The sequence below is a fragment of the Gasterosteus aculeatus genome, chromosome 21, assembly GCF_964276395.1.
Source record: "Gasterosteus aculeatus chromosome 21, fGasAcu3.hap1.1, whole genome shotgun sequence".
Classification (NCBI taxonomy): Eukaryota; Metazoa; Chordata; class Actinopteri; order Perciformes; family Gasterosteidae; genus Gasterosteus; species Gasterosteus aculeatus.
The window spans coordinates 4,025,604-4,053,043 of record NC_135708.1 but is presented as its reverse complement, the minus strand read 5'-3'; the positions used below and the strand labels follow the sequence as shown (position 1 = coordinate 4,053,043).

Sequence of the window (27,440 nt, the reverse complement as noted above, 5' to 3'; positions counted from 1 at the left end):
TATTGTGCTCTGTTTACAGGAATTACTGTGGTATTAATATCAGGATGAAGCAGGGATATTTATTGTTGTTTATTAGTTAAATTCAAAGTTAGGCTTCTCTATCCTCCTTCTGACTCCTTCCATAGAAAGAAAGAGAGAACAAAGTGAGTGTAAATGTGGAATGAATCTTCATCAAATCAGAAATAATCAACCATCACTCAGCAGATCATCACTGTAGAGACACACATTAAAATCTTCAGTCTCTTCACACCTCTGCTTTTCATTCATTCATTATATGAAATAGGACATCATAAAGCCTGAATAACAGGAACAACATGATGAACATGTGATGTTTTATTGTGAAAGAACATTGTGTTTCAGACGGTCTATTTTCAAGCTACTATGTGGTAAATATGTCTTGTCTACAAGGTTCTCGTGATGTGATGGAAACACAGATATTAATTCACAAAAAAGACGTTTAGCCCCAAGTTTTGTCTCTAAGATTAGATCCTCTGGTTCCAGAGTTCCCTAGACGCAACATTGAAGACAACCTAACTTAATCTAACCTGAGCGTCTCCAGTTCACAGTGTGGACTCTTCAGTCCAGCAGACAGCAGCTTCACTCCTGAATCCTGGAGGTGGTTGTTACTCAGGTCCAGCTCTCTCAGACTAGAGGACTGGGAGCTGAGAACTGAGGACAGAGCGTCACAGCTTCTCTCTGAGAGGTTACAGCCACTCAGTCTGAAGAGAGGGATGAAGAAGAAGCAGTAAGTAGAAAAGACGGCAGCGTGTTTAAGTCCTGATGTATGAATCTGATTCTCTCTGTACTTACAGAACTTTGTTGGAGGCTTTGACCACTGGCAGCAGCCTCAGAAGAGCCTCCTCTGAAGCAGAGAATTTCTTCAGGTCAAACACCTCCAGATCTTCTTCTGATGACAGTAAGATGAAGACCAGAGCTGACCACTGAGAAGGAGACAGTTCATCTGTGGAGAGAGGTTCTGATCTAAGAAACCATTGGATCTCCTCCACTAGAGAAACATCATTCAGTTCATTCAGACAGTGGAACAGATTGATGCTTTTCTCTGGAGACACATTCTCACTGATCTTCTCCTTGATGTAGTGGACTGTCTCCTGATTGGTCTGTGGGTGATTTCCTGTCTGTGTCAGCAGACCTCGTAGGAGAGTATGATTGGTCTCCAGGGAAAGACCCAGGAGGAAGCGGAGGAATAAGTCCAGGTGTCCATTAGGACTCTGTAAGGCCTCGTCCACAGCACTTTGGTAGAGACACATTGGTTCAGGTTCGTCTTTAGAGGCTTTAGACACCAGGGAGGTTATTTGTTGTTCTGACAGCAGATTGACACCAGAGCTGAAGAAGGTCAGATGGACATGAAGAGCAGCCAGAAACTCCTGAACACTCAGATGGACGAAGCAGAACACCTTGTCCTGGTACAGTCCTCTCTCCTCTCTGAAGATCTGAGTGAACACTCCTGAGTACACTGAGGCTGCTCTGATATCGATGCCACACTCTGTCAGGTCGGATTCATAGAAGATCAGGTTGCCTTTCTGCAGCTGATCAAAGGCCAGTTTTCCCAGAGACTCGATCATCTTCCTGCTCTCTGGACTCCAGTGTGGATCCGTCTCAGCTCCTCCATCGTACTTGACCTTCTTCACTTTGGACTGAACCACCAGGAAGTGGATGTACATCTCAGTCAGGGTCTTGGGCAGCTCTCCTCCCTCTCTGGTCTTCAACACCTCCTCCAGAACTGTAGCAGTGATCCAGCAGAAGACTGGGATGTGGCACATGATGTGGAGGCTTCGTGAGGTCTTGATGTGAGAGATGATCTTGCTGGCCTGCTCCTCATCTCTGAACCTCTTCCTGAAGTACTCCTCCTTCTGGGGGTCAGTGAACCCTCTGACCTCTGTCACCATGCCAACACACTCAGGAGGGATCTGATTGGCTGCTGCAGGTCGTGTGGTGATCCAGAGGCGAGCAGAGGGAAGCAGCTTCCCCCTGATGAGATTTGTGAGGAGCACATCCACTGAGGCCGACTCTGTGACATCAGTCAGGATCTCATTGTTGTGGAAGTCCAGAGGAAGTCGACACTCATCCAGACCGTCAAAGATGAACACAACCTGGAACTCTTCAAACCTGCAGATTCTTGCTGCTCTGGTTTCACTGAAGAAGTGATGAACAAGTTCCACCAAGCTGAACTTCTTCTCTCTCAGCACATTCAGCTCTCTGAAGGTGAATGGAAATGTGAACTGTATGTCCTGGTGGTCTTTGTCTTCAGCCCAGTCCAGAGTGAACTTCTGTGTTAAGATTGTTTTCCCAATGCCAGCCACTCCCTTAGTCATCACGGTTCTGATTGGTTCCTCTCCTCCAGCTGAGGCTTTGAGGAGGTCTTCTTGTCTGATGGTTGTTTCTGGTCTGGCTGGTCTCCTGGATGCTGTTTCAATCTGTCTGACCTCATGTTCTTCATTGACCTCTGCAGTCCCTCCCTCTGTGATGTAGAGCTCTGTGTAGATCTCATTCAGAAGGGTTGGGTTTCCTGCTTTAGTGATCCCCTCAAACACACACTGGAACTTCTTCTTCAGGTTGGATTTGAGTTCACGCTGACAATCTGTAGGAAGAAGTCCTGGATGAAGACAACAAAGAAGATCCATGAGTCAAAGAACAGATTTCATCATGTCCTTTCCTCAGAGAATGACTATGAATATATTCTGTCCGTCTCTTGAAACATTAGTGAAGGTCTCATTTATCAGCATGGTAAGTCTGTAGAGAAATCCTCTTACTGCTCTGCAGACGCTCAGCCAGCTCCTCCTGCTTCATTCTCCTCAGGAAGTGCACTGAGATCTTCATAAAGGCCTCTCTGCTCCTCTTCTGCTCTTCATCCTGCACCTCCTCATCCTCTTTCTCTAAGCATTCTGGGTAATCTGAACTCACAACCTTCTGGATCTTCTTCAGCTCGTTCTTCACAAAAGTGAGGATGTTCTCCTCCAGCAGCTGGAACAGAACATTCTATGAATGACACCAACTAGAACATGGGAGCCACCATCAGGTCCATGTTGGACAGACGGACAATCCACTGGTCTACAAAGTGCAGCATGGAGATGATGGTGAACTGAGAGATGTTAAAGTAGTTGTACATGTACACACCATGAAGATGGAGTCCAGGTGTGTTTGATGCTGCTGGGTAGATGGACCTGTGGGAACCTCTGAGCTCTCCTGGTCCTCTCTGTGGAGGAACATGAACCATCAGCTCACATGGTGTTTGGACCATCAACACCAATACAACATTAGTTAAAGATATTGGCTTCTGTCATGATGGATCATGATGAAAACCAGATGCTGAAGACTGTCGATGATGACGGACAGTTTATTAGTTGAGTGACAGTTAGTCATCAGTTTCATCTGTTTTTAGTTCTTAATGTGGGTCATAAAAACAACGTCTGCAGACCTCTGCATCTGGTACAAAGTCCTATGGAACTACTCCAAACCTCTTTAGTCCGTCCCCTGACCTCTAGAAGTCTCCTTAGATCTTCTGAAACTAGTCTTTGGACCTTTTCACAGAGTCTACTGACGATACTTTGTCCAAACCTCTGCATGGAGTCCAGAGACCACGTCGGCTGGTCCACAGAGCACTGAGTTTATTCTAATCACATGTTCAGTCCCAGTCATCTGTCTCCAGAAACCTGAGGCTGTCTCCAGATGTGACCTCTGCTGATCCTGATGTGGAGGAACTAGCTCACATTGTGTTTACATCTGAGGATGTTTACAGTTAATGATGCACACTTAAACACACACAGACCAGTTAGATGATGGGTGTCTAACTCAAGGCCCGAGGGCCAAATCTGGTCTGCGGGGGGTCCAGTGCAGCCCGCTGGATGACTTTACTATTGTGAGAATTACAGAAAGACACAAATAGCTTTTCTATAAAAGTAGCTGCTATTCGTAATCAGTCCACTGGGGGTCGCACTCTGTGAGTGAGCGCATGTGTTAGACCAGGGGGACCAGGGGCCTCATTTATAAAAGCTTGCGTAGGATTTGCTCCAGAAGTGGCGTACGGATGAAACGTAGGACGTGCGTACGCACAGAAATATTCAGACTTATAAAACGTCCTACGCAGTTTTCCCTTAATAAATCACAATCACTTCTAAATGCAGCGCAGCTTTTGCGGCTTTATGTCACGCCCACAGTTGCCCAAATATAGTCTGTGGAACGCCCACAAATTAATATTCATCGATTGCGAAATCATGACAAACACTGAGAGGAAAACGAATAAACGTAACTTCACTCAGTGTGAAGTGGAGATGAACATTGGGAGGTGGGAAGGAGAAGTAAGATGCTCTTTGGAGGACACAGTGTGGACATCACTGATGCCAACAAGGCACCTGAGGGGCAAAAGGTTGCAGAGCAACGCTGCAGCCTCACGACCTCGGACCGAAATAAAGAAAAACTGGTCTGACATCAAAGTGGAAGCAAAAAAGTGTTTAGCGCGCCATCGCCAAGGTGTGTCTCCACGGGGGGGAAAGGGACACCGGAGCTGTCCCCTCCTGATGAGAGACTGGCGGCAGTGGTTGGGGATCAGGGACAGGGTCTGGGCCAACATCGGCGTCAGGGGGTCGAGGCACGTTTGGAAGCTGTGCCACATCATGTAGCACAGCACATGCAGCACGATGTTTCACACCTTTTCAGGAGTAAACAACAACCTCCCTCCAGTGCAGTCGAGGCAGCGCCATCTGCCCTTAAACAGGCCGATGGTGCGCTGCACTACAGCGCCAATCCTTCCATGTGCCACGTCTTCTAAGAGCGCGAGATCAGCCATCAGCGTCATTACGCATTGTGACGGCATCATGGCGTTTTATTACCGTCCATCATTTCTTTTACAACAGTCTAGTTTTACACACTTTCACACACGTTTGCGTGTTTCTTGCATTTGCCGACGGTTCTCATTTCACCCGTTTTTGTGCGTACGCGTGGGTCCGAGCTTGCGTGAAGGACATTTTTCCGTCAAGTTTGCTCTTTATAAATACCAATTATTGCGTAGAGAGCGGCGTACGCCTTCTTTTGTGCGTACGCAACGTTCATAAATGAGGCCCCTGGTCCTTCACCAACGCAGTGCTGGTAGATCACCTAACATTGAAGAAAGAACCACGTCAGGTCACCACGCATGCATCAGTGCAAGTCATGGAGTGAGGTAACGACCAAGAACGTCTGCAGTAACTTATTGTTGCTTGTTTCTTTACATGGATTCGTTTTGTGCTCCCGGTCTGCAGCGCTGTTGTTCCCTTGGTTACCGCTGCTGCTCGTTGTCATTATTCGGGCGATCGCCATGACTTGGATTGAAGCGTTGATGACAAGTAGCTTGCGAGCTGATAAAGTGTGGGCTCCCCTGTGTTAGACCTTTTAGACCACAGCGTTCCTCCAGGCAGCAGCGCCCGCTTGTAAATAACGCCCCCCCGTCGACCGGACCATCGCCTAAGATTTTACTGGTCCGGCCCACTTGAGATCAAAGTGGACAGTATCTGACCCAAACCTAAGATGAGTTTGACACCGTGGAGATAGATGAAGATAATGAGTTCTGTCATGATGGATCGTCATGGAAACAACACGTTAAACAATGAACAAACATTTATGTAATTCATGACTGAGGATCAGAACAGTTCTTCATCTGTTTAAGAACTTACTCTGGGTCATTAGAACGGCATCCATCTTTGAAGTCAATGAGACGACCAATAGACTGATCACTCTTCATGGACACACATCTGGGTTCAGGTCCAGATTGAAGACCAGGTTCAGGATCAGGTCCAGCTCCAGGTCCTGGTCTCTGATGGATCCTGGTTACACATGTATGTATTAAATGTATTGATCACAACATTAAAGCTACTCTCACATCGGGAATTAAGAATTAAAGCAAATAAAGCGTCTGTCTATGTCCAGCTGTATCTCACCCTTTTGTTGTGACACAATACTAATCATGGTTATTATTATTTTCTATCTTTCATCGTAGGCGTTGGACAAGAGTACTTTCTGATTGATGTTGTCTTCATGGACAGATGTGAATACTTCCAAAGCCATTCTATTCTCTCTCAATCACAACAATGTGAGCGTGATTATGTCTGGGCCGTGGTGACTGATAATGCTGCTCACTGTCTGAAGGAATACAGGAGGCTCTGAGAGGAGTGTTGCCCAACAGCGTACATGTAACCTGCCTCTGCCATGTCATCACGCTGGTGGGTGAGACCTGGCAGCTCTGCAAATCATTCTCAATTGTGACATGGATGAGATCTGCCTGCTAGAAAGAGAAGATGCTGCTTCCTCATCAGCAAGGAGTTTGTGCAAGCTAAGGCTCCGAGTTGCACTTGGAATTGAAGTTTACAATGTTTTTGATATTTACACCAAATGTTTTATTGTTTACTGCACGGGCTGTTGCAATTGTTATGCACCTTTGTTAGTAGATATTGACAGGACTATTCTTACTTAGTTTGATCTTACAAAGAACTAACGGCATTTTTTGTTGAGTCATGTATTTTGTTTAATTTAAACCAATAAACCTGAATTTTTTTTTGAATGACTGTTCTGTTTGGACACACAAGAAAAGATATTGCCATGTTTTTATCATGCAGCATGTTTTTGCCTGAAATAAGGTTCTATGTGTGGAAGTTTTCAGTTTTAACTGAATATATTGTCTACATTTCAGCTCTTAATTCACTGTTTCTGCGTAAAATGTTAAAAAACAAATTCTCAAAAATTAAAAAACAAAGAGAATTTGTGGGAAAAATTAAACTGGAATTTGAGAAAAATGAAACAGATTTCATAGGGCCCTACTTACTCTGTGTCATAAGAACGGCGTCCATCTTTGAAGTTAAACAGATGATCATTAGACTGATCACTCTTCATGGACAAACATCTGGGTTCAGGAGACTTTCCTCTCTGCTGATGTGACCTGAAAGAAACACTGAGATTACATCATCACATCATCTAATCATGAAGCATCAGCTCACATGGTGTCCGTCCTCACAAAGACCAAAGGTAAAGGTCCATGACGTGAGGTCTGGATGTGGACCACATGACTCCCTGTAGTGGTTTAGGTCTACTGGTCCTGCTGGTCCCACTGAGAATCAACAGCTCCGTCTTTCAGCTCACTGTTTTCTTCACCAGTCAGTTTGGTTTAGTCCCAACAGGTCTCACCAAGTCCTCCATGGAGCTCTCCCTCCCTCACTGGACACTGCTGAAGGGCCCTGGAGCAAGAAACCCAGAACCTCCACCAGAGAGTCTGGTAGAAACACCTCATCATCAGCCTGAGACCCTCACCTTGCATCAACAGAGGCACCAACATCTTTGAATTCTATAGGAAGATTCATAGACCGGTTACTCTTCATGGACACACAGCTGGGTCCAGGTCCAGGTCCTGGTCTCTGATGGGTCCTGGTCACACATGTAGAAGCAGAGTCAGTGAGTCAGAGACGTTGGGACATGGAGACGAGTGGAGGACAGTTGGAGATGGTCCTCTCACCTCTGAGCTTTGGTCTGGCTGTCATGTTCCCCACACAGAGGGGCTTCAGAGGGAGGGACTCCGTCCTCTGGGTCCTCAGCCTGATTCATAGCAGAGTCCACACCTTCACACCTTCACACCAACCTGCTGGCAGAGCTCACACGTTATTATCTTCATCAGGACAAACACACAGAGCTCATTCACCTCAACACTAAAACTCTCATGGGACACTTTGTGTTGTTGTCTTGAGACAACGTGTCAAGAGACTTCATTTTAAATTCTCATCCTATAAATGTCGTGTTTCTTTTAAGCGCTTTCCTTTGGCAGGAGGCAGCGGTCCATCAGGACGTTATTTATGTTAAATCACTATATAGGCCACTAAAACTCAGCATGCAGAATGACAACATGAGATGTGTATCATATATCGCTACGTTTAGCCGCTAGCAAGACACCTCGTTAGCAATGTTAATAAGCTTGTTATAGCACGCTCGTACATTGATGCTAGTATTAAGGGCTCTCGCGATGGCTTCTTTGTAATGTTACTGTGAGCTACAGAGCTGACACTTTTTCACTAAACCTTGGAGTGAGATGTTGTCAGGGATGAAGCTGCAGCCGACAGCAGAAACATGAACATGCAAAACAACCTACAATCTCACTCATGTGGGCCTTTATGATCATGAGGTCAGAATGCACACAATTGTACCAAATACACACCTGATGCAATAGGCTACAAGCGACTAGATCTCCACTCTTTGCTGTCCTGCTCCTAAATGGTGGAAGGAGGTCACTGAAGACATCAGGACCACAGAGAGCCTTCACATCTTCAGACTACAGACACACCTCTTCAGACTCTACCTCCACTAACACACTAACTAACTGTACCACTTACATTGGACTTATAATGGTTCTTATCTACAGCAAGTTGTAAAGCGGCTTATTTGATGAAAGTGCACTTTGTTGTTTCTTGTTCTTCTGGGTTTGTGTCCTTATGGTTGAAACGCTCTTATTGTAAGTGGCTTTGGATAAAAGCGTCAGCTAAATGACATGTAATGATTTAAAAGATGAACATTAGCACTCATCTTCCAGCCGATGGAGCTGTGCTGTTTCTCCTCTTCATCTCCTTCAGAGTCCAGAAGTCAGTAAAACAGTCCAGTATCACATGACATGTGTCATGGTCAAATATGTTAGAACATAATGATCACTTTTAGCATAAGATTGTCTATATTGAAGCTTGACGTGTGAAAAGCAGAATGACCCAACGTTTCCATTTGCAGCGGAGTCTAAAGAAAGGAGGGCGAGTCAACTTGCTCTCACACAAACGCTGGAACAAAGGAACTGTCTGTTACTTCATCTCAACCTTCATATCTCACTTCGCAATTTGTCATACTGGCCACTGGAGACGACCTTCATGTGTGTGTATAAAAGCTCAGCGCTGCTCGGAGACGCGTCTCCACAGAGCTCTGTAATACGTGCGCGTGTATTTGACCTCCTGCTAGCAAGAAATCAATTGACTTTTACAACTTTGATCATTCATCAAGACTTTGATGACACACACACAGTGTGTAAAATAAAAGTTACGAAAGTGAGTGTCAACAGGAAACTCAGCAAAATCTGGACACATGTCAATGACATTGATCCATCTAATGCAGAATGTAGAGTCTGCAAGACTAAAATCTCCTATCTTCTCCAAAACAGGGCAGATAATTTCAGAGAGAAGAAACAGGATCAGCCCCTCAAAGCGGAGCCACTTGGTCTCAATGTAAATCTTCGCTGAAGGACAAAACTCTGCATGCTGACTTTTTTTCTTTTTGTTTTACACATTTTAATTTATATTTTGTTGTGTGATTCTGTAAGCTTCTGTATGTTGTTTCACTTTAAATTTGTTAAGTATTAAAAAGTTTAAAATAAAAGTTTGTTAAGTTCATTTGTATGTATATTCATTTGTTTTTGCACTATTTTTTTTTTTTGATCACTTTGTAGAGTGTATAAATAAAAGTGTATTTATATAAAAACATTTGAGAGTGTTTTTTTTACATTAGTAATTCATATTGCGCATAATTTTACATTATTGTTGGTGATAAATTAATTTAAGCACCAAAAAATCAGAGGAGCCATTTCGGAGCCGAAAGAGCCGGTTCTCTAAAAAGAGGCGTAATTCCCATCACTACCGGGTAAAAGAGGACGTCTGCTTTGTCTCAGACTTCTGGCCCTGATCTGCTTAGAGGGCGTGGCATCACGTGAGGGGCGTGTCCTCAACTGTGTTGCTTTCAGGAAACGTCGGCACTGTGAGAACTATGAATCCACACTTTCTATCCACCATGTTCACATTTCAACTTTGATAAACACGACCTTTTTAAACAGATGTGAGGAAAGAGAAGAACGTTTAATCTCACAGAACCAAAACACATGATGGTGGGCTCGACATGTGGACGTAAAACCGGACCAGAACCAGTACCGGAAACCATTATTTAGGGTATATATCATGATAAAATACATCAACGCATTATCTTTTTTTCTTTATTCGGCAGAGTCCTGACTACAATAAGCTGGAATCCACATTAAAATACTCCAAACACACCTTTAGCTGGTGGGGAAGAGTCACATATGACGTGCAGGTTTGTCCACAACCTTTGGACCGAGTGCGACATTTTGTCGGTGCTTGAAGCTCGCGGACGTTGGAGCCAAAGAACAGCAGCGAATCGGTGGATTATGAATCATTGAGTGAGACAAAGCCTGCAGAGTTACTGTGAAACACACAGCGAGCCAGCAAAGACACACACACACACACACACACACACACACACACACACACACACGTCTTACCTCTGCCGCTTCTCACGGGAATTATGGATTTAATCTGCTGTTTCTGCAGTGAGGAAAGTCCCCGAGCCGCTTCACCTCCTGCTTCAGGTGTGACACGTGAAACCGCCTCAGGAGTCTGGCAGGTGTTTTTTGAGCCAATCAGAAAGCTTGAGCGTCATGTGACCGGTTTTTCCTGCCTGGGGAAGCTGGCGATCGTGTGTGTTACACAGTTCAGTGACATGTCTTGTTTATTTTGGCTACAAAGATGATGTGATGACTATTGAAACAAGGAAAATCCTTGTTTCAATAGTATATGAAACTCAAAATGCCCTTTGTTATTAACGTGACTGAAAATTAGTCAAATGTTTCATATTTTGTTCATCATTTTGAAAATTATATTTGACTAAATTATATTTTTAAAAGCTAACCTCACCTTTTATTTTCCAAATAATAACATACACTCTTACCAGCGGTCAAAACAAAGCCATTTACTGCTTTTAATATAGAAATAAAGTGTATATTGCATAATTAAACATTACAAAAAGAGTTCAAAAAAATGCATAGTAATAATGGGTGAAGGCCGCTTAAAGGCCGGATGGCACGAACAACATGTATTTCAAGTTACAAAACCAGCACACGAACATGTTGAAAAGAGATGCAGCACTATCTGGGTCAAATGCAGTCCAACTGGAACCACCTGTTCCCCTTTCTAAGAATAACATGTCCACACCTAGAACTACGCCTAGCGCTCATATGCAAATCATCATGCACACATCTGCCAAACATCCTGATAAGAAGAACTCATGAACAACGGAGGCGTGATGATCCGAGAGCCCAGAGGGATGGACGTCCCTGTGCTCCAATGAGGCTCTCTGAAGGTTCTAAGCAGGAGCCGCCTCCATCTTACTAACCAATCAAAATGCTCTTAGAGACCATATAATACGAGCGCACTTTGTATTATGCGCCTTTTTTCATGTCGTTGTTGAACTGCCTGAAACAGGTCCGTGCACGTATGACTGCAGGACACAATACTCCTTGGGTTAAAATAAAGTATCCGCTTTGACTTTAAACATTCAGCTGTAGTTGTTTTTGTCCGTCTCAACACTACCGTCCCCCTTCAGCACAGCAGACACACTACGCAATAAGCATCAGGAAAGCCGCTGCTTCAGGGTCAGTGAGGCCGGGTGCAAAAAGTGGTCGGTGGAAGGTTCCCTTTTCGGATCGGCAGGTTTCATTGGTCGGTGGTCGGTTCTTCCGGTGGTCGTGGAAGGATCCTTTTTCAGTAGAGACATGGACCCGCCTCCTAAAGTTAGTTAGAGAAAATGACTTACGGCAAACCCATGGTCGTGAAGATACTCATTAACATGTCATTTGCATGAGGAGGAGGCGGGTCCATGTCTCTACTGAAGAAGGATCCTTCCACCGACCAACGGAAGAACCGACCAATGCAACCTGCCGCTCTGAAAAGGGAACCTGCCACCGACCACCAGAACCTGCCGTCCGGACAAAGGAAGCTTCCACCGACCACTTTCGCACCCGGCGTCACTCTCCAGTGTTTAAAACCAGAGAGGAACGTATGAGGGGCCGTGGGGGACATTAGTCACAATATCCTCTCACACAAACACACATGTGAAATGTGCTCATACACACAACTGCAATGCTCTCGCATGATAATGTGGAATATAACGGTTCAGTGGAGAATACGAACATTATGATTAAAAAGGAAGGACTTCCTTTCAACTGCAGGAAACAGGAAGTCCACACCAGGAAGTGCATGTGCTTTTACTGGATTTGAAGTAGTACTTCAACCACAATGCATGTTCACCTGATCCTCCTCATCCAAACTTTATTCTTTGAGGTGAGAGGCAATGAAAGTCAAGTCAAGCAGAGGTGCCTTTGACATCTCGAGGTCCTCAAGGGTTTTACTGTCAGATACCGAGCGTCACACGGAGTATAAGGAAAAACAACGAGGGAAATACACTTTACCGTCTACAGCAATAGTGGAGGAATTCAAACTATAGGAAGTGAGCATTCAGCAATGAGCAGACTGGGCTGGATTGGTTCTCCCTCTCAAAACGCCAAGAGAATATTGTAATGTGACCTAATTCTAATGCAGGATAACAGTTAAACTACCCACTGACCTTGTGACTCTTTGTCTTGTAGCTCTGGTTTTGCTGAAGCATCAACCAGAAGAGAAAACCCTGTTGGTGAGAGGAGGTTTGTTGGCGGAGCGCCATGTACCAAGCTTACAGCAATGGCTCTGCCAGCTGTGTCGTACCGTCCTCTCTTAGAGCTTCAAACAGGATAAAAGGAAATGTGATATTGATAAAGATAAAGGTTTGTGACTCTACTTATTCTACTTGTTTGTGACTGTGCTTATGTTACTAGTGACAACATGTAACACGCAGAACATTTCATTCATTTCCATTTAAAACTAGCAACCTGTCCACAGGGCTTCAGGCGGTTTCTTTTCCTGAGAGTGTTTCACCTTTAGAGACTTTCACAGGGAGCAGATGAAGCTGGGGAACAAAGTCACAGCAAGTTCATACAAGTGAGGATACACTTCTTATGTTCTTAGCTTCTCCAAACGTCCAAGGTTTGGTCCACCTTGGTTGGTCTCCTTGTTCTCATGCAGGCCTCTATGATGCCTCAGCATAGATGAGCTGTTGTATCCAAGCTCCTTTAACACAACAGACACTTCACCTTTTAAAACACCAGGAATAAGACGACATTAGAACAAGCGATACGTCACATTTATTTACGCTAGTTATTTAGTTACCGTGTGCACACCTTATTATGAGGATCAGCTCAAAATGTTCCCAGACAGGAAGGTTCCCAACGTCACCACATGGTGGGCAGGAAGAGAAATCTGTTCATCACTGCATCATACATGAAGAATCCCTGTGTGGTGAAGCCCTAAAGATGGAACACGTTATGACCACAGTAACACAAGCTAACTTCATAAGAGCCAAAGCTCTGAATCACCGCCGGTTTAAGTCTTTTCTGGGCGGGTGTGGTTCTGAATACGCAGACGTGCCGCATCACACACAGGTGAGATGGTTAAGTAGTTAAAAGTACTGAACAGATGTTTGGAGCTGCGTGTCAGTTTCTGCAAAGCAAAGGGAAGGACACAGCAGAGCTCCGGGACCAAACGTTTCTGAGGGACATCTCAAGCATCTCGATGCTCTGAACCTGCAGCTGCATGGTCACAGACGTGCACGCAGCAGTGAGAGCTTCTAAGACTAAACTGTGTCTGAGGGAGAATCAGATGCTGCAAGGAAACCGTGGCCAGTTTCCCTGCTGCCAAACCATAAAAACACAGATATCTGCCGCCGTGTGCGCACAGTTTGCTGAACAACTCCGTGTACTCGGCGTTGAGTTTACCGGCGATTTGCCAACTTTCATGTCTAGAAATGTAGATTTGAAACTGCTTAGCAATCCCTTCGCAGTTGATGTGGAAAACGCAGCAACCAGCCTCCAAATGGAGCTGATTGAGCTCCAGTGTAACGACACGCTGAAGTCAAAGTATGACGCTGTTGGCACAGTTTGCACAGTTCATCCCCGACACAACGCCTCAGCTCCGCATCCGAGCTGCTCAATCGCTCTCCATGTTCGGCAGCACTGATCTATGTGAGCAACGTTTCTCCTGGATGAAGATAGAAACATCTCACAGGAGACGTCTGGCTGATGAGCACCTTGGTGAGGGTTTCCTTAGCTCAGAGCCTGAGCCCAGACATCGATGAACTATCATCCAAGAACAGATGCCAGGTATCTGGCTTCAGATTAGATCCGTATGTCGCAAACTGAGCAATAATAATGTTTTCTAAACGGTTGATTCAATGTTAAAGTAAAACTTGTTTGGGTTCATATTAAAAGGTTTGTTGGTTTAATTCCACATTATGTGAGTTTGACACGCCTGCGTTAGGGGTTATACGTCATCACCACGAGCCTCGACACGCGCTTCATAGAAAGCTTCCTGGATTACTGGACACCAGCTTCGCCACATCGCTGCTGTTTACCTGTTTCTTACCTGCCTCACGCCACTCACACACCCCCACCTGCTTCACCTGGATTCCACTGTGGAACTCCGTCGGATCTGCCACTGCCTGATTCCCTCAGGCTTCAGCCCCTTCCCAGGACCTCCAAGCTCAGCCTCAACTGTTCGTCTCCCTCTGAGGATTCACTCTTATTACATGACTTGACCTGATATTCTGTGTCCTGTGTGGTGTCTCTGTGTGCTGGCTCATATGTACAGTCACGACACATTGGGCTATTAAATAAATTGTAAATCAGTTCAAAGGCTAAAAGTTGTTCCCATGAATGAAAATGGTCATTACCAGCACTGTCAAGACTTCTTGCTGTTTTCTTCTCCCTCAAACATGGGTGACCTGGCCATGGTTTCCATCAGCAGCGTCAAGAATTCCCTCCTTGGCCGTCCTGAATCAATCCCTTCCTCATTTCTCCCCACGTCATTTTACACAGAGCATAAACCTGTTTCCTTCACACCAATATGAATAGGAATGTTTTTACCCCCCAATTGTAAACTAAACTACTGAGTAGAGAACATACTGCTACTAAATAATTGTCAATAGTGGGTCAATTCTAATTCTAACTCATATTTAATACTTTCAATAAATAATAATCCATTTAAAACTCATTGTGCATGTGGAAGAGATACTTGAGATGTGACTTCTACAATATGAAGTCGTTTTGCTATGAAAACCTGATACAACACATCTGGTATCAAAGAATGTAGAATACATAAACATATCATTCCTTGAATTCCGTGAATTTATTTCTCTCTTTAGAATGTTTAGGGAGCAAGAATGCTTGAGCAACATCAGACTCTTCTTTTTCGTGATTCTTTAGGTGACGAGCTATTTTTGACTGAGGTTTCCTGCAAACAAAACAGTCTGTCACGGTTTGGGTTCATGTCTGGTTTTATTTTGTAGTTTCTTGCCTTTGTTCTCCCTGGGTCACGTCACTTCCTGCCTTGTCCTGTCGTCCCCTGGGATCGTCTAATCGTTTCCACCTGTGTCCAATCACCTGCACCTCTCTAGTGTATTTAAGCCATGTGTGTCTGTTGTCACTTGTGGTGTCATTATTGAATGTCAGAAGTGCAGGTCTGTGTTCTTGTTCTTGTTCTTGTTCTTGTTCTTGTTCTTGTTCTTGTTCTTGTTCTTGTTCTTGTTCTTGTTCTTGTTCTTGTTCTTGTTCTTGTTCTTGTTCTTGTTCTGTTGGAGTTTTTTGACAATTAAAGTCCCTTTTTGTTTCCCGCAAACTCTGCATTTGAGTCCTGCCTTTTTACCCAGCGCAAGACAACAAGAAAAACCGGTAAACAAATATACTTTCTTATCGCCCTTTTAGGGAACGTGACAGTGTGGGAGGGAGGCGGGGCTTTATGGATCGCTACTGACACAGAGGAGATGACTGACCTGATTGACAGAACAGCCGAGCATTATGGGATTTGTAGTATTAGCGGTGAATGCGCTGGAATACCGGCGGGCCAGCTCTAATAGTAATTTGATATTGCCTCGCCAAATTTGGCCCGCGGGCCAGAGTTTGACACCCGGGTAAATGTCAGAAGCCCCGGTCTGTGTCCTTGTTCTTGTTCCCTGACCTCGTTTTTGCCCTGTTGGAGTTTTGAGTTTAAGGAGGGTTTTTTTGACGATTGAAGTCCCTTTTTGTTTCCCTCAAAAAACGTTTTCCCCACGTAGCTCCGTGACAGTCATAGACTCAGCCAAGTCGGGGACTCCCTCATTAATTTAGCAGCAGTCTTTCAAGATTTCATACATCTCGTGATCCTAACCTAACCTTTCTGCTCAGACCCGTGCCCCTGCTGTTTCAGCTGGGGATTCTGGTGCCGTAGCCCCCCCGGCACAAGCCACTCTGCACTCCATCTAACTCCACCTCAGCGATAAGATGGCAGCCCTGAATCCTGTAGAGGTTTTCTAACCTCCTTTGGTGCTCTTTGGTTTTTGAACTGTAACCCACAGTTTGCCTCAGGTCGTGCTAAAGTGGCTTTTCTTATCTCTAGACTAACAGGAAGAGCCCTGGAGTGGGCCACAGCAGTGTGGGATCAACAGAACCCAGTTTGTTCAGACAGTGATGTTCATGTAACAGTTAAAACATGTGATTGATCATCCCACTAACATGCAGGAAGCGGCTAAACGCCTCCTGAATCTACGCCAGGGACAACAGTCAGTTTCTGACTTTGCCATAGATTTCAGGACCCTGGCTGCAGAGAGTAGGTGGGAGGATTCTGCTGACAACCTTCTATTACGGCCTCAACGACATCATTAAGGATGAGCTGGTTAATCGGGAATGGGGTAACCTTGAGGACCTCATCGACCTGGCTGCTCAACTGGACCGCCGCATGAGAGAACAACAGCTGGAAAAGAGTTCCAGGCGCAGCAATATCTATTGTCCCAGGGTCTCTTCACATCCCGTCTCTATTTCGGCCCCCGTCCCGGAGGAGGAACTGATTGTCTCTTGTGGAGCGTGAACGACGGACTCTTTCGGATCACCTGCTCACGTCGGATGACTGGATCAGAACAGCCTCTACGAGGGAGTACGCTTCTCTGTCCGAACATTTCTCAGCACCAATGCCTTTTACCTGTCACTGTCTCTGGGAGTATGGGTCAGGCAACAGTTTCAGCCTTGATCGACTCTGGGTCTGCAGGAAACTTCATAAGTCAACGCCTGGTTCAACAACTTCAACTGCCTACGTCACCCTGTTCTCCTCCACTACCGATTACATCCGTTGACAATCAGCCCCGTGGTTCTGGCTTCATTACCCAGGCTGCAGTCCCGGTTACTCTGGTTTTGGGTGTTCTTCACTCTGAGAAATTATCTTAGTTATAGATCACATAACGAATAATGTCATTTTAGGGTTACCTTGACTCTCTCACCATGAACCACATATTTCCTGGTCTAACAAACTGCTCCGTTGGGGTAGCAAGTGTGTTTCCCAGTGTCTGGCTACACCCATCAGAGCAACCACCATCGAGTTGCTGTCACACCAGATGTCCCCTCAGCCTATTTAGACCTGGCAGCGGTCTTCAGCAAGAGGAGCGCCACCTACCTGCCACCACACAGGCCGTGGGACTGTGCCATAGACTTAGTGTCTGGAGCTACTCCACCCAGAGGTAGGATCTATCCATAATCATTGCCTGAATCCCAAGCTATGGAATCCTATGTAGAGGAGGCTCTCGCCAATGGTTTTATCCCATCCACATCCCCCGCAGCCTCGAGTTTCTTTTTTGTTGGAAAGCAGGACGGTGGTCTCAGGCCATATATAGACTATCGAGATGTGAATTCTGTTACTGTAAAGTATCACTATCCCTTGCCTTTGGTGCCTGCAGCATTAGAACAAATATACACAAAACCTCATTCGCATCAGGGACGGTGATGAATGGAAGATGGCTTTTCACACGACAGGCCATTATAAGTATCTGGTGATGCTCTTTGGATTATCCAACGCCCCCAGTGTTCCAGGCTGTTGTTAACCAAGTTCTCTCTGAATACATTTGCAAATGTTTGACGTGTACATTGATGAAATTTTGGTGTACTCCTCAGATCTGGGTGAGCATGTACGCCAAGTCCTCAACAAGCTCCTTGAAAACCGTCTGTCAAACTGGAGAAGTATGAGTTCCACAAGACCGAATTATAGTTTCTGGGGTACAGAATATCCTCCCAGGGGGTCCAGATGGATGAGGGTAAAGTCAAGGAAGTGGTAAACTGGCCCGAGCCCCAGACCGTTAAGGAGCTTCAGCGTTTTCTGGGCTTTACTAATTTATACAGACTCTTTGTTCGCACTTTTAGTTCAGTTGCCGCACCCCTAACGTCTCTGTTAAAAGGGGCCACAAAGAGGCTCTGTTGGAATGATGCGGCCGACCGGGCCTTCAGGAAGTTGAAGAGCATGTTCACCTCAGCGAAGGAGATCCGAATCCGGATGCTTGAGTGTCTTCAAGAGTATGCGTTTTGTTTAAGTACACCTCTCAACACCTACACTTCTTATATGCATCCATGCATTTGCATAACACCCCTCATATGCCCACTTTCACACTTCACCAGTTTATTTTCATCACTACAGAATATAGTGCATTGAAGGAGCAGCAGGATGCACAAACCTACATATCCATGAGAGATGGATTAGGTTAGTCGGCCTTTAAAGGTCTATTCATGACTGGATCACTTGTTTGTCCTCAGCCTTACTTTAATGTAACAGTGCTGCATCCTGCTGCACAAACCAGAGAAAAAGGAAAAATAACTTCTGATCATGAAGTTGTGAATCTACACAGATGCACTGAGCTCCAGTGGATCATCAATAGAAGCAGCAGCCTTCACTTTAACGTTCATATGTTTTCCATAGTAAACACAATCATACAACCTACATCTTCTGAGCTTAGGATTCTCTTTCACCAAACTAAGCTCAGCTCAGTTACCTTTAACTCTCAAAACTTTGCGAACCAGCATCCGGAAGCTTCCCATCAGTGGGCCAGGAAATAGTCGGTGACGGTCCTCATGCGTTTGTGCGTGAGGAGGCCGAGCCATGAAACCTGGAGAAATGTCCACATAGAATCACCTTGGACCTTCATATCAGCCCTGGACATGGCTTGAGATCAAAGTGACCTACAATGAGTTTGACACACCTGCTTTAGAGCAGAATGAGGATTACTATTGTAATCATTTCTTTCAGCTACAATAACCATGTTATTAAGAGATGGAAAGTTATAGCCGTTCCTCTTTCTGTCCAGGCTGCACAACACGTGTTTTATTGCATTTTTTGGGAATGCTGCTGCTGTTTGTTTTATTTTGGCGGGTGCATTGAGAGACTACATCACATTTAACACTTTCAATACTCCATTTTCTGAGGAAATAAACTCCACCCTGTTATCAAATGTGTGCTTGTGTTTTTGTTGCCAAAATATCCGCAGTGGTGATATTTAGTGCTTCAAGTTGCACCTGAAGTAGCGAGCTCAGTAGTTTATGTTGTTTTGAGACGGCTCTGTGTGAAGGTTAATATGGTTAACTAGAAAATGCATTTCCTGCTGAAAATGCGTTGGAATGCAAAAAGCGTTTTTTAAAATAGCTGAAAATACAGAAAGTTGAAGGGAATTTGAATACATTTGCTGAAATTACAGATATTAGAAAAGTTGAAATTGCTGAAAATACAGATAAGGGAGAAGCTGCATGGAATTTCAATAGCTTTGTCACGGTGTGGTTCACTTCCTGTTGTATTTTGTAGTTTTCTGCCGCTCGTGTCCCCGGGTAACTTCACTTCCTGCCTTGTCCCGTCATCCCCTGTGATCGTCTAATTGTTTCCACCTGTGTCCAATCACCTGCACCTCCCTTGTGTATTTAAGCCGTGTGTCTCTTGTGTCACTTGTCGCGTCATTGTCTTTCGTCACGCATGTTCTTGTCTCCTGTTGTGGATCCCCGTAGTTTCTTGCCTGCTGTTTTTCCTCCCGGTTCCTGTGTTTTTGGCTTTTGACTATTAAAGTCTTTTGATTTCCTGACAAGTCTGCGTTTGAGTCCTGCCTTGCACCCCCAACCCTGACAGAATGACGCGACCAAAGAAGGGCTCGGCAGACCCGCTGCCAGACTACGGTCCGGACTACCTGGACGTAAGAAGTCCCTTCTGGCAGCGGAAAACAAATTGTGTTTTTGGTCCCAGGAGCTATCAGCTCGCCTGCCTCGAGCTCCGGGACCTCCTTAATCCTAAGAGGAGCCCTGGCAAGAGGAAGAACAGACTTCCCCCCCCCTGGGCCGCCGCAGCGATCTCCCGCTGGGCCGCCGCAGTGATCTCAGTCCCGACCCCGACTCGGCCAGTCCCCGCTCCGAGACTCTCAGTCCCGACCCCGACTCGGCCAGTCCCCGCTCCGAGACTCTCAGTCCGACCCCGGTACCGGCCCCACGATCCATGCCCCCTACCCGACCAGTACCGGCCCCACGTTCCATGCCCCCGGTACCGGCCCCCGTCTCGGCCAGTCCCCGCTCCGAGACTCAGGCTCCCTCCCTCCCATCCCATGGTCCTCTCCCACCCTCCCGTTGGTGATTTGAGGGCCGTCTGGGATCCGGCCCTTGAGGGGGGGGGCTGAGCCGCCGACTGCGGAGGTGTTCCCTGTCCCCGAGCCGCCGCCGACTACCCCGGAGGCGTTCCGTGTCCCCGAGCCGCCGCCGACTACCCCGGAGGCGTTCCGTGTCCCCGAGCCGCCGCCGACTACCCCGGAGGCGTTCCGTGTCCCCGAGCCGCCGCCGACCACCCCGGAGGCGTTCCAGTGTCCCCGAGCTACCGCCGACTACACCGGAGGTTTCCAGTGTCCCCGAGCTACCGCCGACTACACCGGAGGTTTCCAGTGTCCCCGAGCTACCGCCGACTACACCGGAGGTTTCCAGTGTCCCCGAGCTATCCCCGTAGTTTCTTGCCTGCTGTTTTTCCTCCCGGTTCCTGTGTTTTTGGCTTTTGACTATTAAAGTCTTTTGATTTCCTGACAAGTCTGCGTTTGAGTCCTGCCTTCCACCCCCAACCCTGACAAGATTTGCTGAAAAAGCAGAAATAAAAAAAAGCTGAAATGAATGTGAAATATTGCAAAACAAATACAGAAATTAATATTAAAACATTGCTTTTAATAGAGGCATGAGAAAAGCTGAAATTATTTTAAAGAACTGCTGAAAATACAGGAAGTGGGGAAGCTGAATTTCAATAGAATTTCTAAAAAATACAAAAGTTTAAGGAGCTTAAATGGATTTAAAAAAAATACAGGAATAACAAAAGCTGAAATGAATAAAGAGGTTTTAAATTGTTTGTAGTAATTTTAGTATTAGTTATAGTTGTAATTGTGGTATTAGTAGTACTAGCAGTAGAAGTCGGTTTAGTATCAATAGCGGTAGAAACAGATGAAATACTAATACTATTAGCCATAGTAGTATTTGTAATAACATTAGTAGTAGTTGTAGTATTAATAGCAGTAGAAATACTAGTAGTATGGTAGTAGAAGTATCAGTTGTAGTACTAGAAGTACTAGTAATATTCGTAGTGGTTGTAGTAGTATTTGAAAGCAATACGTATTTCAACAAAACCATTCATTCTGAAAACCATTCAGTCATTCTGAGCTTCATGGTTAAGGTACAGATAATCATTGAGGCTTTTATTTTGAAATGATGGAATTGGGTGAGGAGGGGTTGGGAGACAGAATGTTTGTTATTCAAATTAAGAAGTTTTCAATTAATAGGCCTCATCACAAACATTACAGTAAAAATTCCCTCCATGGGGCTTTTTGAAATTATTGAAATTATTGGATTGGGTGGGGTGGGGGGGGGGGGGGTGTAGATAGAGGGAGGGAGGGTGAGGAAGGGAGGAGTGGTGAGGAAGAGATAGAGAGGGGAGGAGAAACAGACAGACGGAGTGAGTGATTAACAGTGAAAAGAGGTCAGGGTGGAGGGTGGAGGGGGGGGTGAGTATCTTCATCATGTTGGTCTGTTGACAGAAAGCATAGCTGCGTCATGTGACTCCACTAATAAGGTAATAGGAGCAGCTGTGAGTCACAGACAGAGATACTGCAGCATGTGTGTGCGAGTAACCACGGCAACGGCGCACCTGGGTTCATTAACGAGCTGCTGAGACAGGACAGCGAGTTACACAGAATCCACACCTCAAACAAGTGTCCTTTAGCGCAAAACTATAACAGCTATCTAAAAAATTAGACATTTCTGCGAGACCCAAGACTCTACCGAACGCATGGATGCGTTTTTTATGTCTGTCCGGTAATAAATACGGCTCCTGTCGCAGTTTACAAAACGTGTACCTTCTGGATTTTTTGAGAAATATGTCGGCAGATTTGTATTGGAGCCTATGGGGCTATTGGCAGAGGTTGTGTCACTTTAACACTCCGGAAGCCAAAACTAAAGAACTCTGGGATTCCATGAACACATGAATCCAATCAGCAATCCATGCCCTCATTAATCTGAAGAAATGAAGCCTCAAGAGTGTATACTTTGGCTGCAAGGACAGAAGTTCCATATTTTTTTAACCAGATTCTGACGCTGCCCCACACTCTAGCCCTCGAGGTCTCACTCTAGCAACCGCAATACACACGCATGTAAAACTCAGAAACGGAGTGAAGAACTAGTGAAACATAATCAGTGATTATGAAAAAAGTACAATAGATATCAACAAGCAGTTTCATTTTCATAAAATAGTTGAGACTTGTGTCAACATTTGAAAGTTGAAATGGTGTCTGTAGCTGAAAGATTGGCGAATCTGAAAGTTGAAGAAGTTTAAGAGGATTTGAAAAACGATCTCCATTGGAAAACCATGTTAAAATATTAATGATTACTGATTTATATAAATTCAAGCTTAAGAGCCAGAAAACTGAAAAGTCATAGCACCCCTCCTGGGAAAGAGCTGAATATTTTAACATTTGAACGGTTTTAATAGCTGAAAGTGTGAAGGAGTGTAAAGGTGGCGCGGAAGAAATAGAATAAGTTGAATAAAGATTCGAAGAACAATAGTTCTTCAATAAAGCAACGTATTCATTACTCATTTCTTTATTTACTCACTAACGTTTCACTTCCTTCAACATGCTGCACCACCAATGTTTCCTCTGTGCTATTGACACAGCAATAGGGCTGTAGAATAAATACATATATTATGGAGGAAATAGTACAAAAGTCGATAGTCGAACCATGGATTGAAGAGGAACAATGCGGTCTTGGTCGTGGAACAACGGACCAGCTCTTCACTCTTTCCAGGATCATAGATGGGGCTTGGGAGTATGCTCATCCAGTCTCCATGTGTTTTCATGACTTGGAGAAGGCGTATGACCGGGTCCCCCGAGAGAAACTGTGGGAGGTGCTGCGGGAGTATGGGGTGAGGGGGTCCTTGCTTGGGGCCATCCGATCCTTGTACGGCCAAAGCGAGAGCTGTGTTCGGGTGCTCGGCAGTAAGTCGAAGGCGTTTCCGGTGGGGGTTGGCCTTCGCCAGGGCTGCGCCTTGTCACCAATCTTGTTTGTGGTTTTCATGGACAGGATATCGAGGTGTAGTCGGGGGGAGGAGGGTCTACAGTTCGGGGGGCTGCGGATCTCATCGCTGCTTTTTGCAGATGATGTGGTCCTGATGGCATCTTCCGTCTGTGACCTCCAACTCTCACTGGAGCGTTTCGCAGTCGAGTGTGAAGCGGTCGGGATGAGGATTAGCACCTCTAAATCTGAGGCCATGGTTCTCAGCAGGAAACCGATGGATTGCCTACTCCAGGTAGGGAATGTGTCCTTACCCCAAGTGAAGAAGTTCAAGTACCTCGGGGTCTTGTTCACGAGTGAGGGGAAGATGGAGTGTGAGTTTAGCCAGAGAATGGGAGCAGCGGGGGCAGTATTGCACTCGCTTTACCGCACCGTTGTGACGAAGAGAGAGCTGAGCCGGAACGCAAAGCTCTCGATCTACCGGTCAATCTTTGTTCCTACCCTCACCTCTGGTCATGAAGGATGGGTCATGACCGAAAGAACTAGGTCTCGGGTACAAGCGGCCGAAATGGGTTTCCTCAGGAGAGTGGCTGGCGTCTCCCTTAGAGATAGGGGGAGAAGCTCAGCCATTCGCGAGGAGCTCGGAGTAGAGCCGCTGCTCCTTTGCGTCAAAAGGAGCCAGTTGAGGTGGTTTGGGCATCTGGTGAGGATGCCCCCTGGGCGCCTCCCTAGGGAGGTGTTCCAGGCACGGCCAGCTGGGAAGAGGCTCCGGGGGAAGACCCAGGACTAGGTGGATACATTGTATCTCTGCACGGGCCTGGGAACGCCTTGGGATCCCCCAGTCAGAGCTGGTAGATGTGGCCCGGGAAAGGGAAGTTTGGGGTCCCCTGCTGGAGCTGTTGCCCCCGTGACCCGACCCCGGATAGGTGGTTGAAAATGGATGGATGGATAGTACAAAAGTCAATAGTACAGCATCTTTAAAAAGGATCATAGTATTTCATGTCAAAAGAAATAATACAGCATGTTGAAGGCATGTTTATTTTATGGCATGTTTAAAAATGTACAGTTGTTTCCAATAAAAGTCATTTATTAACATTAGACCCAAACAATTCTATTTCTGTTAAAGTAATACATGGAGTAAATGTTGTAAATGACATTATAGTGAATAAAAGTAACGGATATTCAATATTTCCTTGAGAGGTTTGCTGAACCATTAAAAAGGATATTTTTCAAAACAAACCTGATTATGTGAAATTCATATTTTCCTTATTCGCCTTGTTTTTATTATTGCTGATGAAGCGCACACACACATAAGGACACATTTATCTTATATGGGGGGACAGATGAAAGACAGTCTTATAAAATGTCTTCTTGAACACAAAGATTAAGATTAAACCCTAATTAGGAGCCAATATCTAAATGATCATCTATTGATTGAAGGAGCACAGCAGCATTAAGCTGAGCTCTTTCACACTTCCATCTGAGTCCCAGAGAGCTGTGGACCCCCCAGAGTCCAGACCAGCTCAGGTACCCCTCACCTGCTCCACCTGCATCTACACCCACATGAACCACCATCAGCTGTACAGACTGAACTATGTGGTGAGCAGAGAGGAAGGTTCTCCACCAGGAGGAGACTCTCCCTCCTGAAGAGGACACAGAGACAATGAGGAACCAGAACCGGACCAGAACCCAGGATAAAGAGGTTTAGTGAATGTGGTGCTGAAGGTGTGGAGGTGGATCAGTGTGTCAGAGGAGACTCTGTAGAAGGACAGAGAGCCAGCAGGACAGTCCACATACACTGCTACTCTACCAGAGGAGGAGGAGGAGGAGGTGATGCGTGTTCTTGTCTCATTGTGATAGACAGAGTAACCTCCATCAGAGGAGCTCAGACTCCAGGACTGATCATTGTATCCAAACAAACAGTCATCACTGTTTCCTTTCCTCCTGATTCCTCTGTAACTCACTGATACATTAACTCTTCCGCTCCACTCGACCTCCCAGTAACAGCGACCAGTCAGACCAGTTCTACACAGCAGCTGAGGACAGTAGTCAAATCTGTCTGGATGATCAGGATATGACTGATACTCCTCCTTCACACGTGTCACCTTCCTGTTGTTGTCAGACAGTTTGAGTTGTCTGTTTACTGTGTTTGTGTCGATTGTGACTTCACAGGAATCTGATGAGAGAACAAGACACAATACAGCTGCAGTTATTAATCATGTGTTCATCTACTGACACGTTGATGATGACGTCACAGAGGTGAATGAGTGATGTCACAGTGTGAAGATGGTTGAATCTTCATGAATCAAAGCACACTTACACTTCCTCAGACCTGGTCTCAACCATCGGACTCCATCAGGCTCCACCCTGAAAGGAGGAGGGGGGTCAGAGCAGCATGGAGACATGGACATTACATCACTCTCACACACAGCTTTGTCCTTCATGTCCACATGGAGCACCTCTTCTTCTTCTACCACTACTTACAGACGACCACAGACTGTCAGTCAGGCGTCACACAGCGACGAGGTGCTGGAATATATTCATGAAGAAGATGAATGGATAACAAATAAGAAATGGACCTGTCACTGTACTTTCACCAGATGTGAATTCAAACGGGAGAAATGACGTCATGCTACAGATCAAGCTTCATGGGACGTGTGCAAAGGAACATTCACATTAAACTGTTTCATAAAGATAAAGCAGATACAGACCATTCAGTATTCACACAATGTGCATGTTTCCATGTTGTCCCCATTTGTGGACAATGTCTCTCCCTGTGGTTCGCTGGAGTCCCAAAACTTTACAAATGGCTTTGTCACCTTTTCCACACTGATGGATCTCAATGACTTTGTTCCTCATTTGTTCCTGAATGTCTTTGGATCGCAGCCTGATGTCTCGCTTGTGAGGATCTTGTGGTCTACTTCACTTTGTCAGGCAGCTCCTATTTAAGTGATTTCTAGATTGAGAACGGCTGTGGCTGGAGAAATGGAACTGGGCTTTCCAAAGATGTGATGAAGCTCACTTCATTTATGTTTTCATCACTTTTTCACACAGGGCCATTTAGGTTTGGATTCTGTTCTCCCCTTAATGATAAAAACTGCATTTTGTGTTTACTTGCGTTATCTGTGTCTAATATTTACATTAGTTTGATGATCTGAAACATTTAAGTGTGACATGCAGGCATGAAAACGGGTCACGGGTGGAAAAGGTGAGACGTATGTTTCCCCTCTAGGGGTTTTCAGCTGGTTTTGTCCCAGGGACCAACATTCTGGATAGAAAGCCACTGGCCTGTAACCGCCCCCCCACATATTCCGCCTGTAGCACTTGTCAGTGGAATCTCTTCCATATTCTTCTGGATATTCAAGTGACTGAATGTCTTCAGCTGGACGCATCGGTCTTAATGTGCCGGTAATGATGGTAAATGATGCTTGTAGCTGGTTGTCATCTACGCTCCACTACGGTTACATAAAGGTGGCGTTTGTGTTTTCACAACGTTTTATCTCATAATTTAGACTTTCTATCCCCTTTCTTCCGTGCGGAAATGGGCTTCTATAGTTGTGTGAATGCATCACTCCAGCCAATCCAAAGACGGGGTTTGTAACCAATCAGGTGTAGAGACCATGGAGACTGGCTCCGCCCCCTTACTGTCAGAAAGAACAACAGCGAGCGCGTAGAAAACTCCTTCGAGCGCGAGCAGAGATTCTCCTGGCGAGCATCGAAGGTCACGTTCAAAAGTCCGTCTCACGAGAGATATTTATTTATTCATTTATTTATTTGTTTATTTGCTCGCGGATGTTTGATTTACGCTCATCAACCTGATTTGCGCTCTGGAATTTTGGCAGTGATTTGCTGCCATACCCCCCCCCAAAAAAGGTGAGGGATTTTCATGCCTGAACATGAAAGAAATGAGGAATCAGGAAGGCAGCAAACACTTTATCACACAACTGTAACACATAAAAGCAGAAGCCATTTTCCAGTGAGGCTGAATGAGGCGAGTCGGAGGACGTCCACGTTGTCCCATTGATCAGGTGGACTGCAGTGTCTCCCCGTTGTACTACTTCATGGGGGGGCACCCCTGTTATAATGATGGAAACACTGAACTGGCTTCGGTCGCTTATCAAAACATCGGCCAAATAAGGTCGCGGGACAGAATCTCCTCGCGCCGCGTCTAAGTAACCCCCCCTCCTTCGTCCAAGCCGTA

At 45.5% G+C, this 27,440-nt stretch overlaps 1 protein-coding gene and 2 long non-coding RNA genes across 4 annotated transcripts in view; 1 reads left to right on the top strand and 2 right to left on the bottom strand.

Moving 5' to 3' along the window:
- Nucleotides 1–27,440, top strand: part of LOC144390358 (uncharacterized) — a 173,537-nt gene that overhangs the window by 92,774 nt on the left and 53,323 nt on the right. The gene's annotated exons all lie outside the window — the stretch shown is intronic.
- The window catches only part of LOC144390350 (uncharacterized), a 94,230-nt gene that overhangs the window by 54,121 nt on the left and 12,669 nt on the right, over nt 1–27,440 (bottom strand). The gene's annotated exons all lie outside the window — the stretch shown is intronic.
- Nucleotides 1–27,440, bottom strand: part of LOC144390257 (protein NLRC3-like) — a 45,917-nt gene that overhangs the window by 8,021 nt on the left and 10,456 nt on the right. The window contains exons 3-7 of the mRNA XM_078096719.1: nt 6,812–6,925; nt 3,136–3,214; nt 2,772–2,982; nt 811–2,614; nt 546–719 (exon numbers count right to left, since the gene is read on the bottom strand). Coding sequence (XP_077952845.1) covers nt 546–719; nt 811–2,614; nt 2,772–2,982; nt 3,136–3,214; nt 6,812–6,925 — 2,382 coding nt within the window. The remainder of the gene's footprint in view (nt 1–545; nt 720–810; nt 2,615–2,771; nt 2,983–3,135; nt 3,215–6,811; nt 6,926–27,440) is intronic.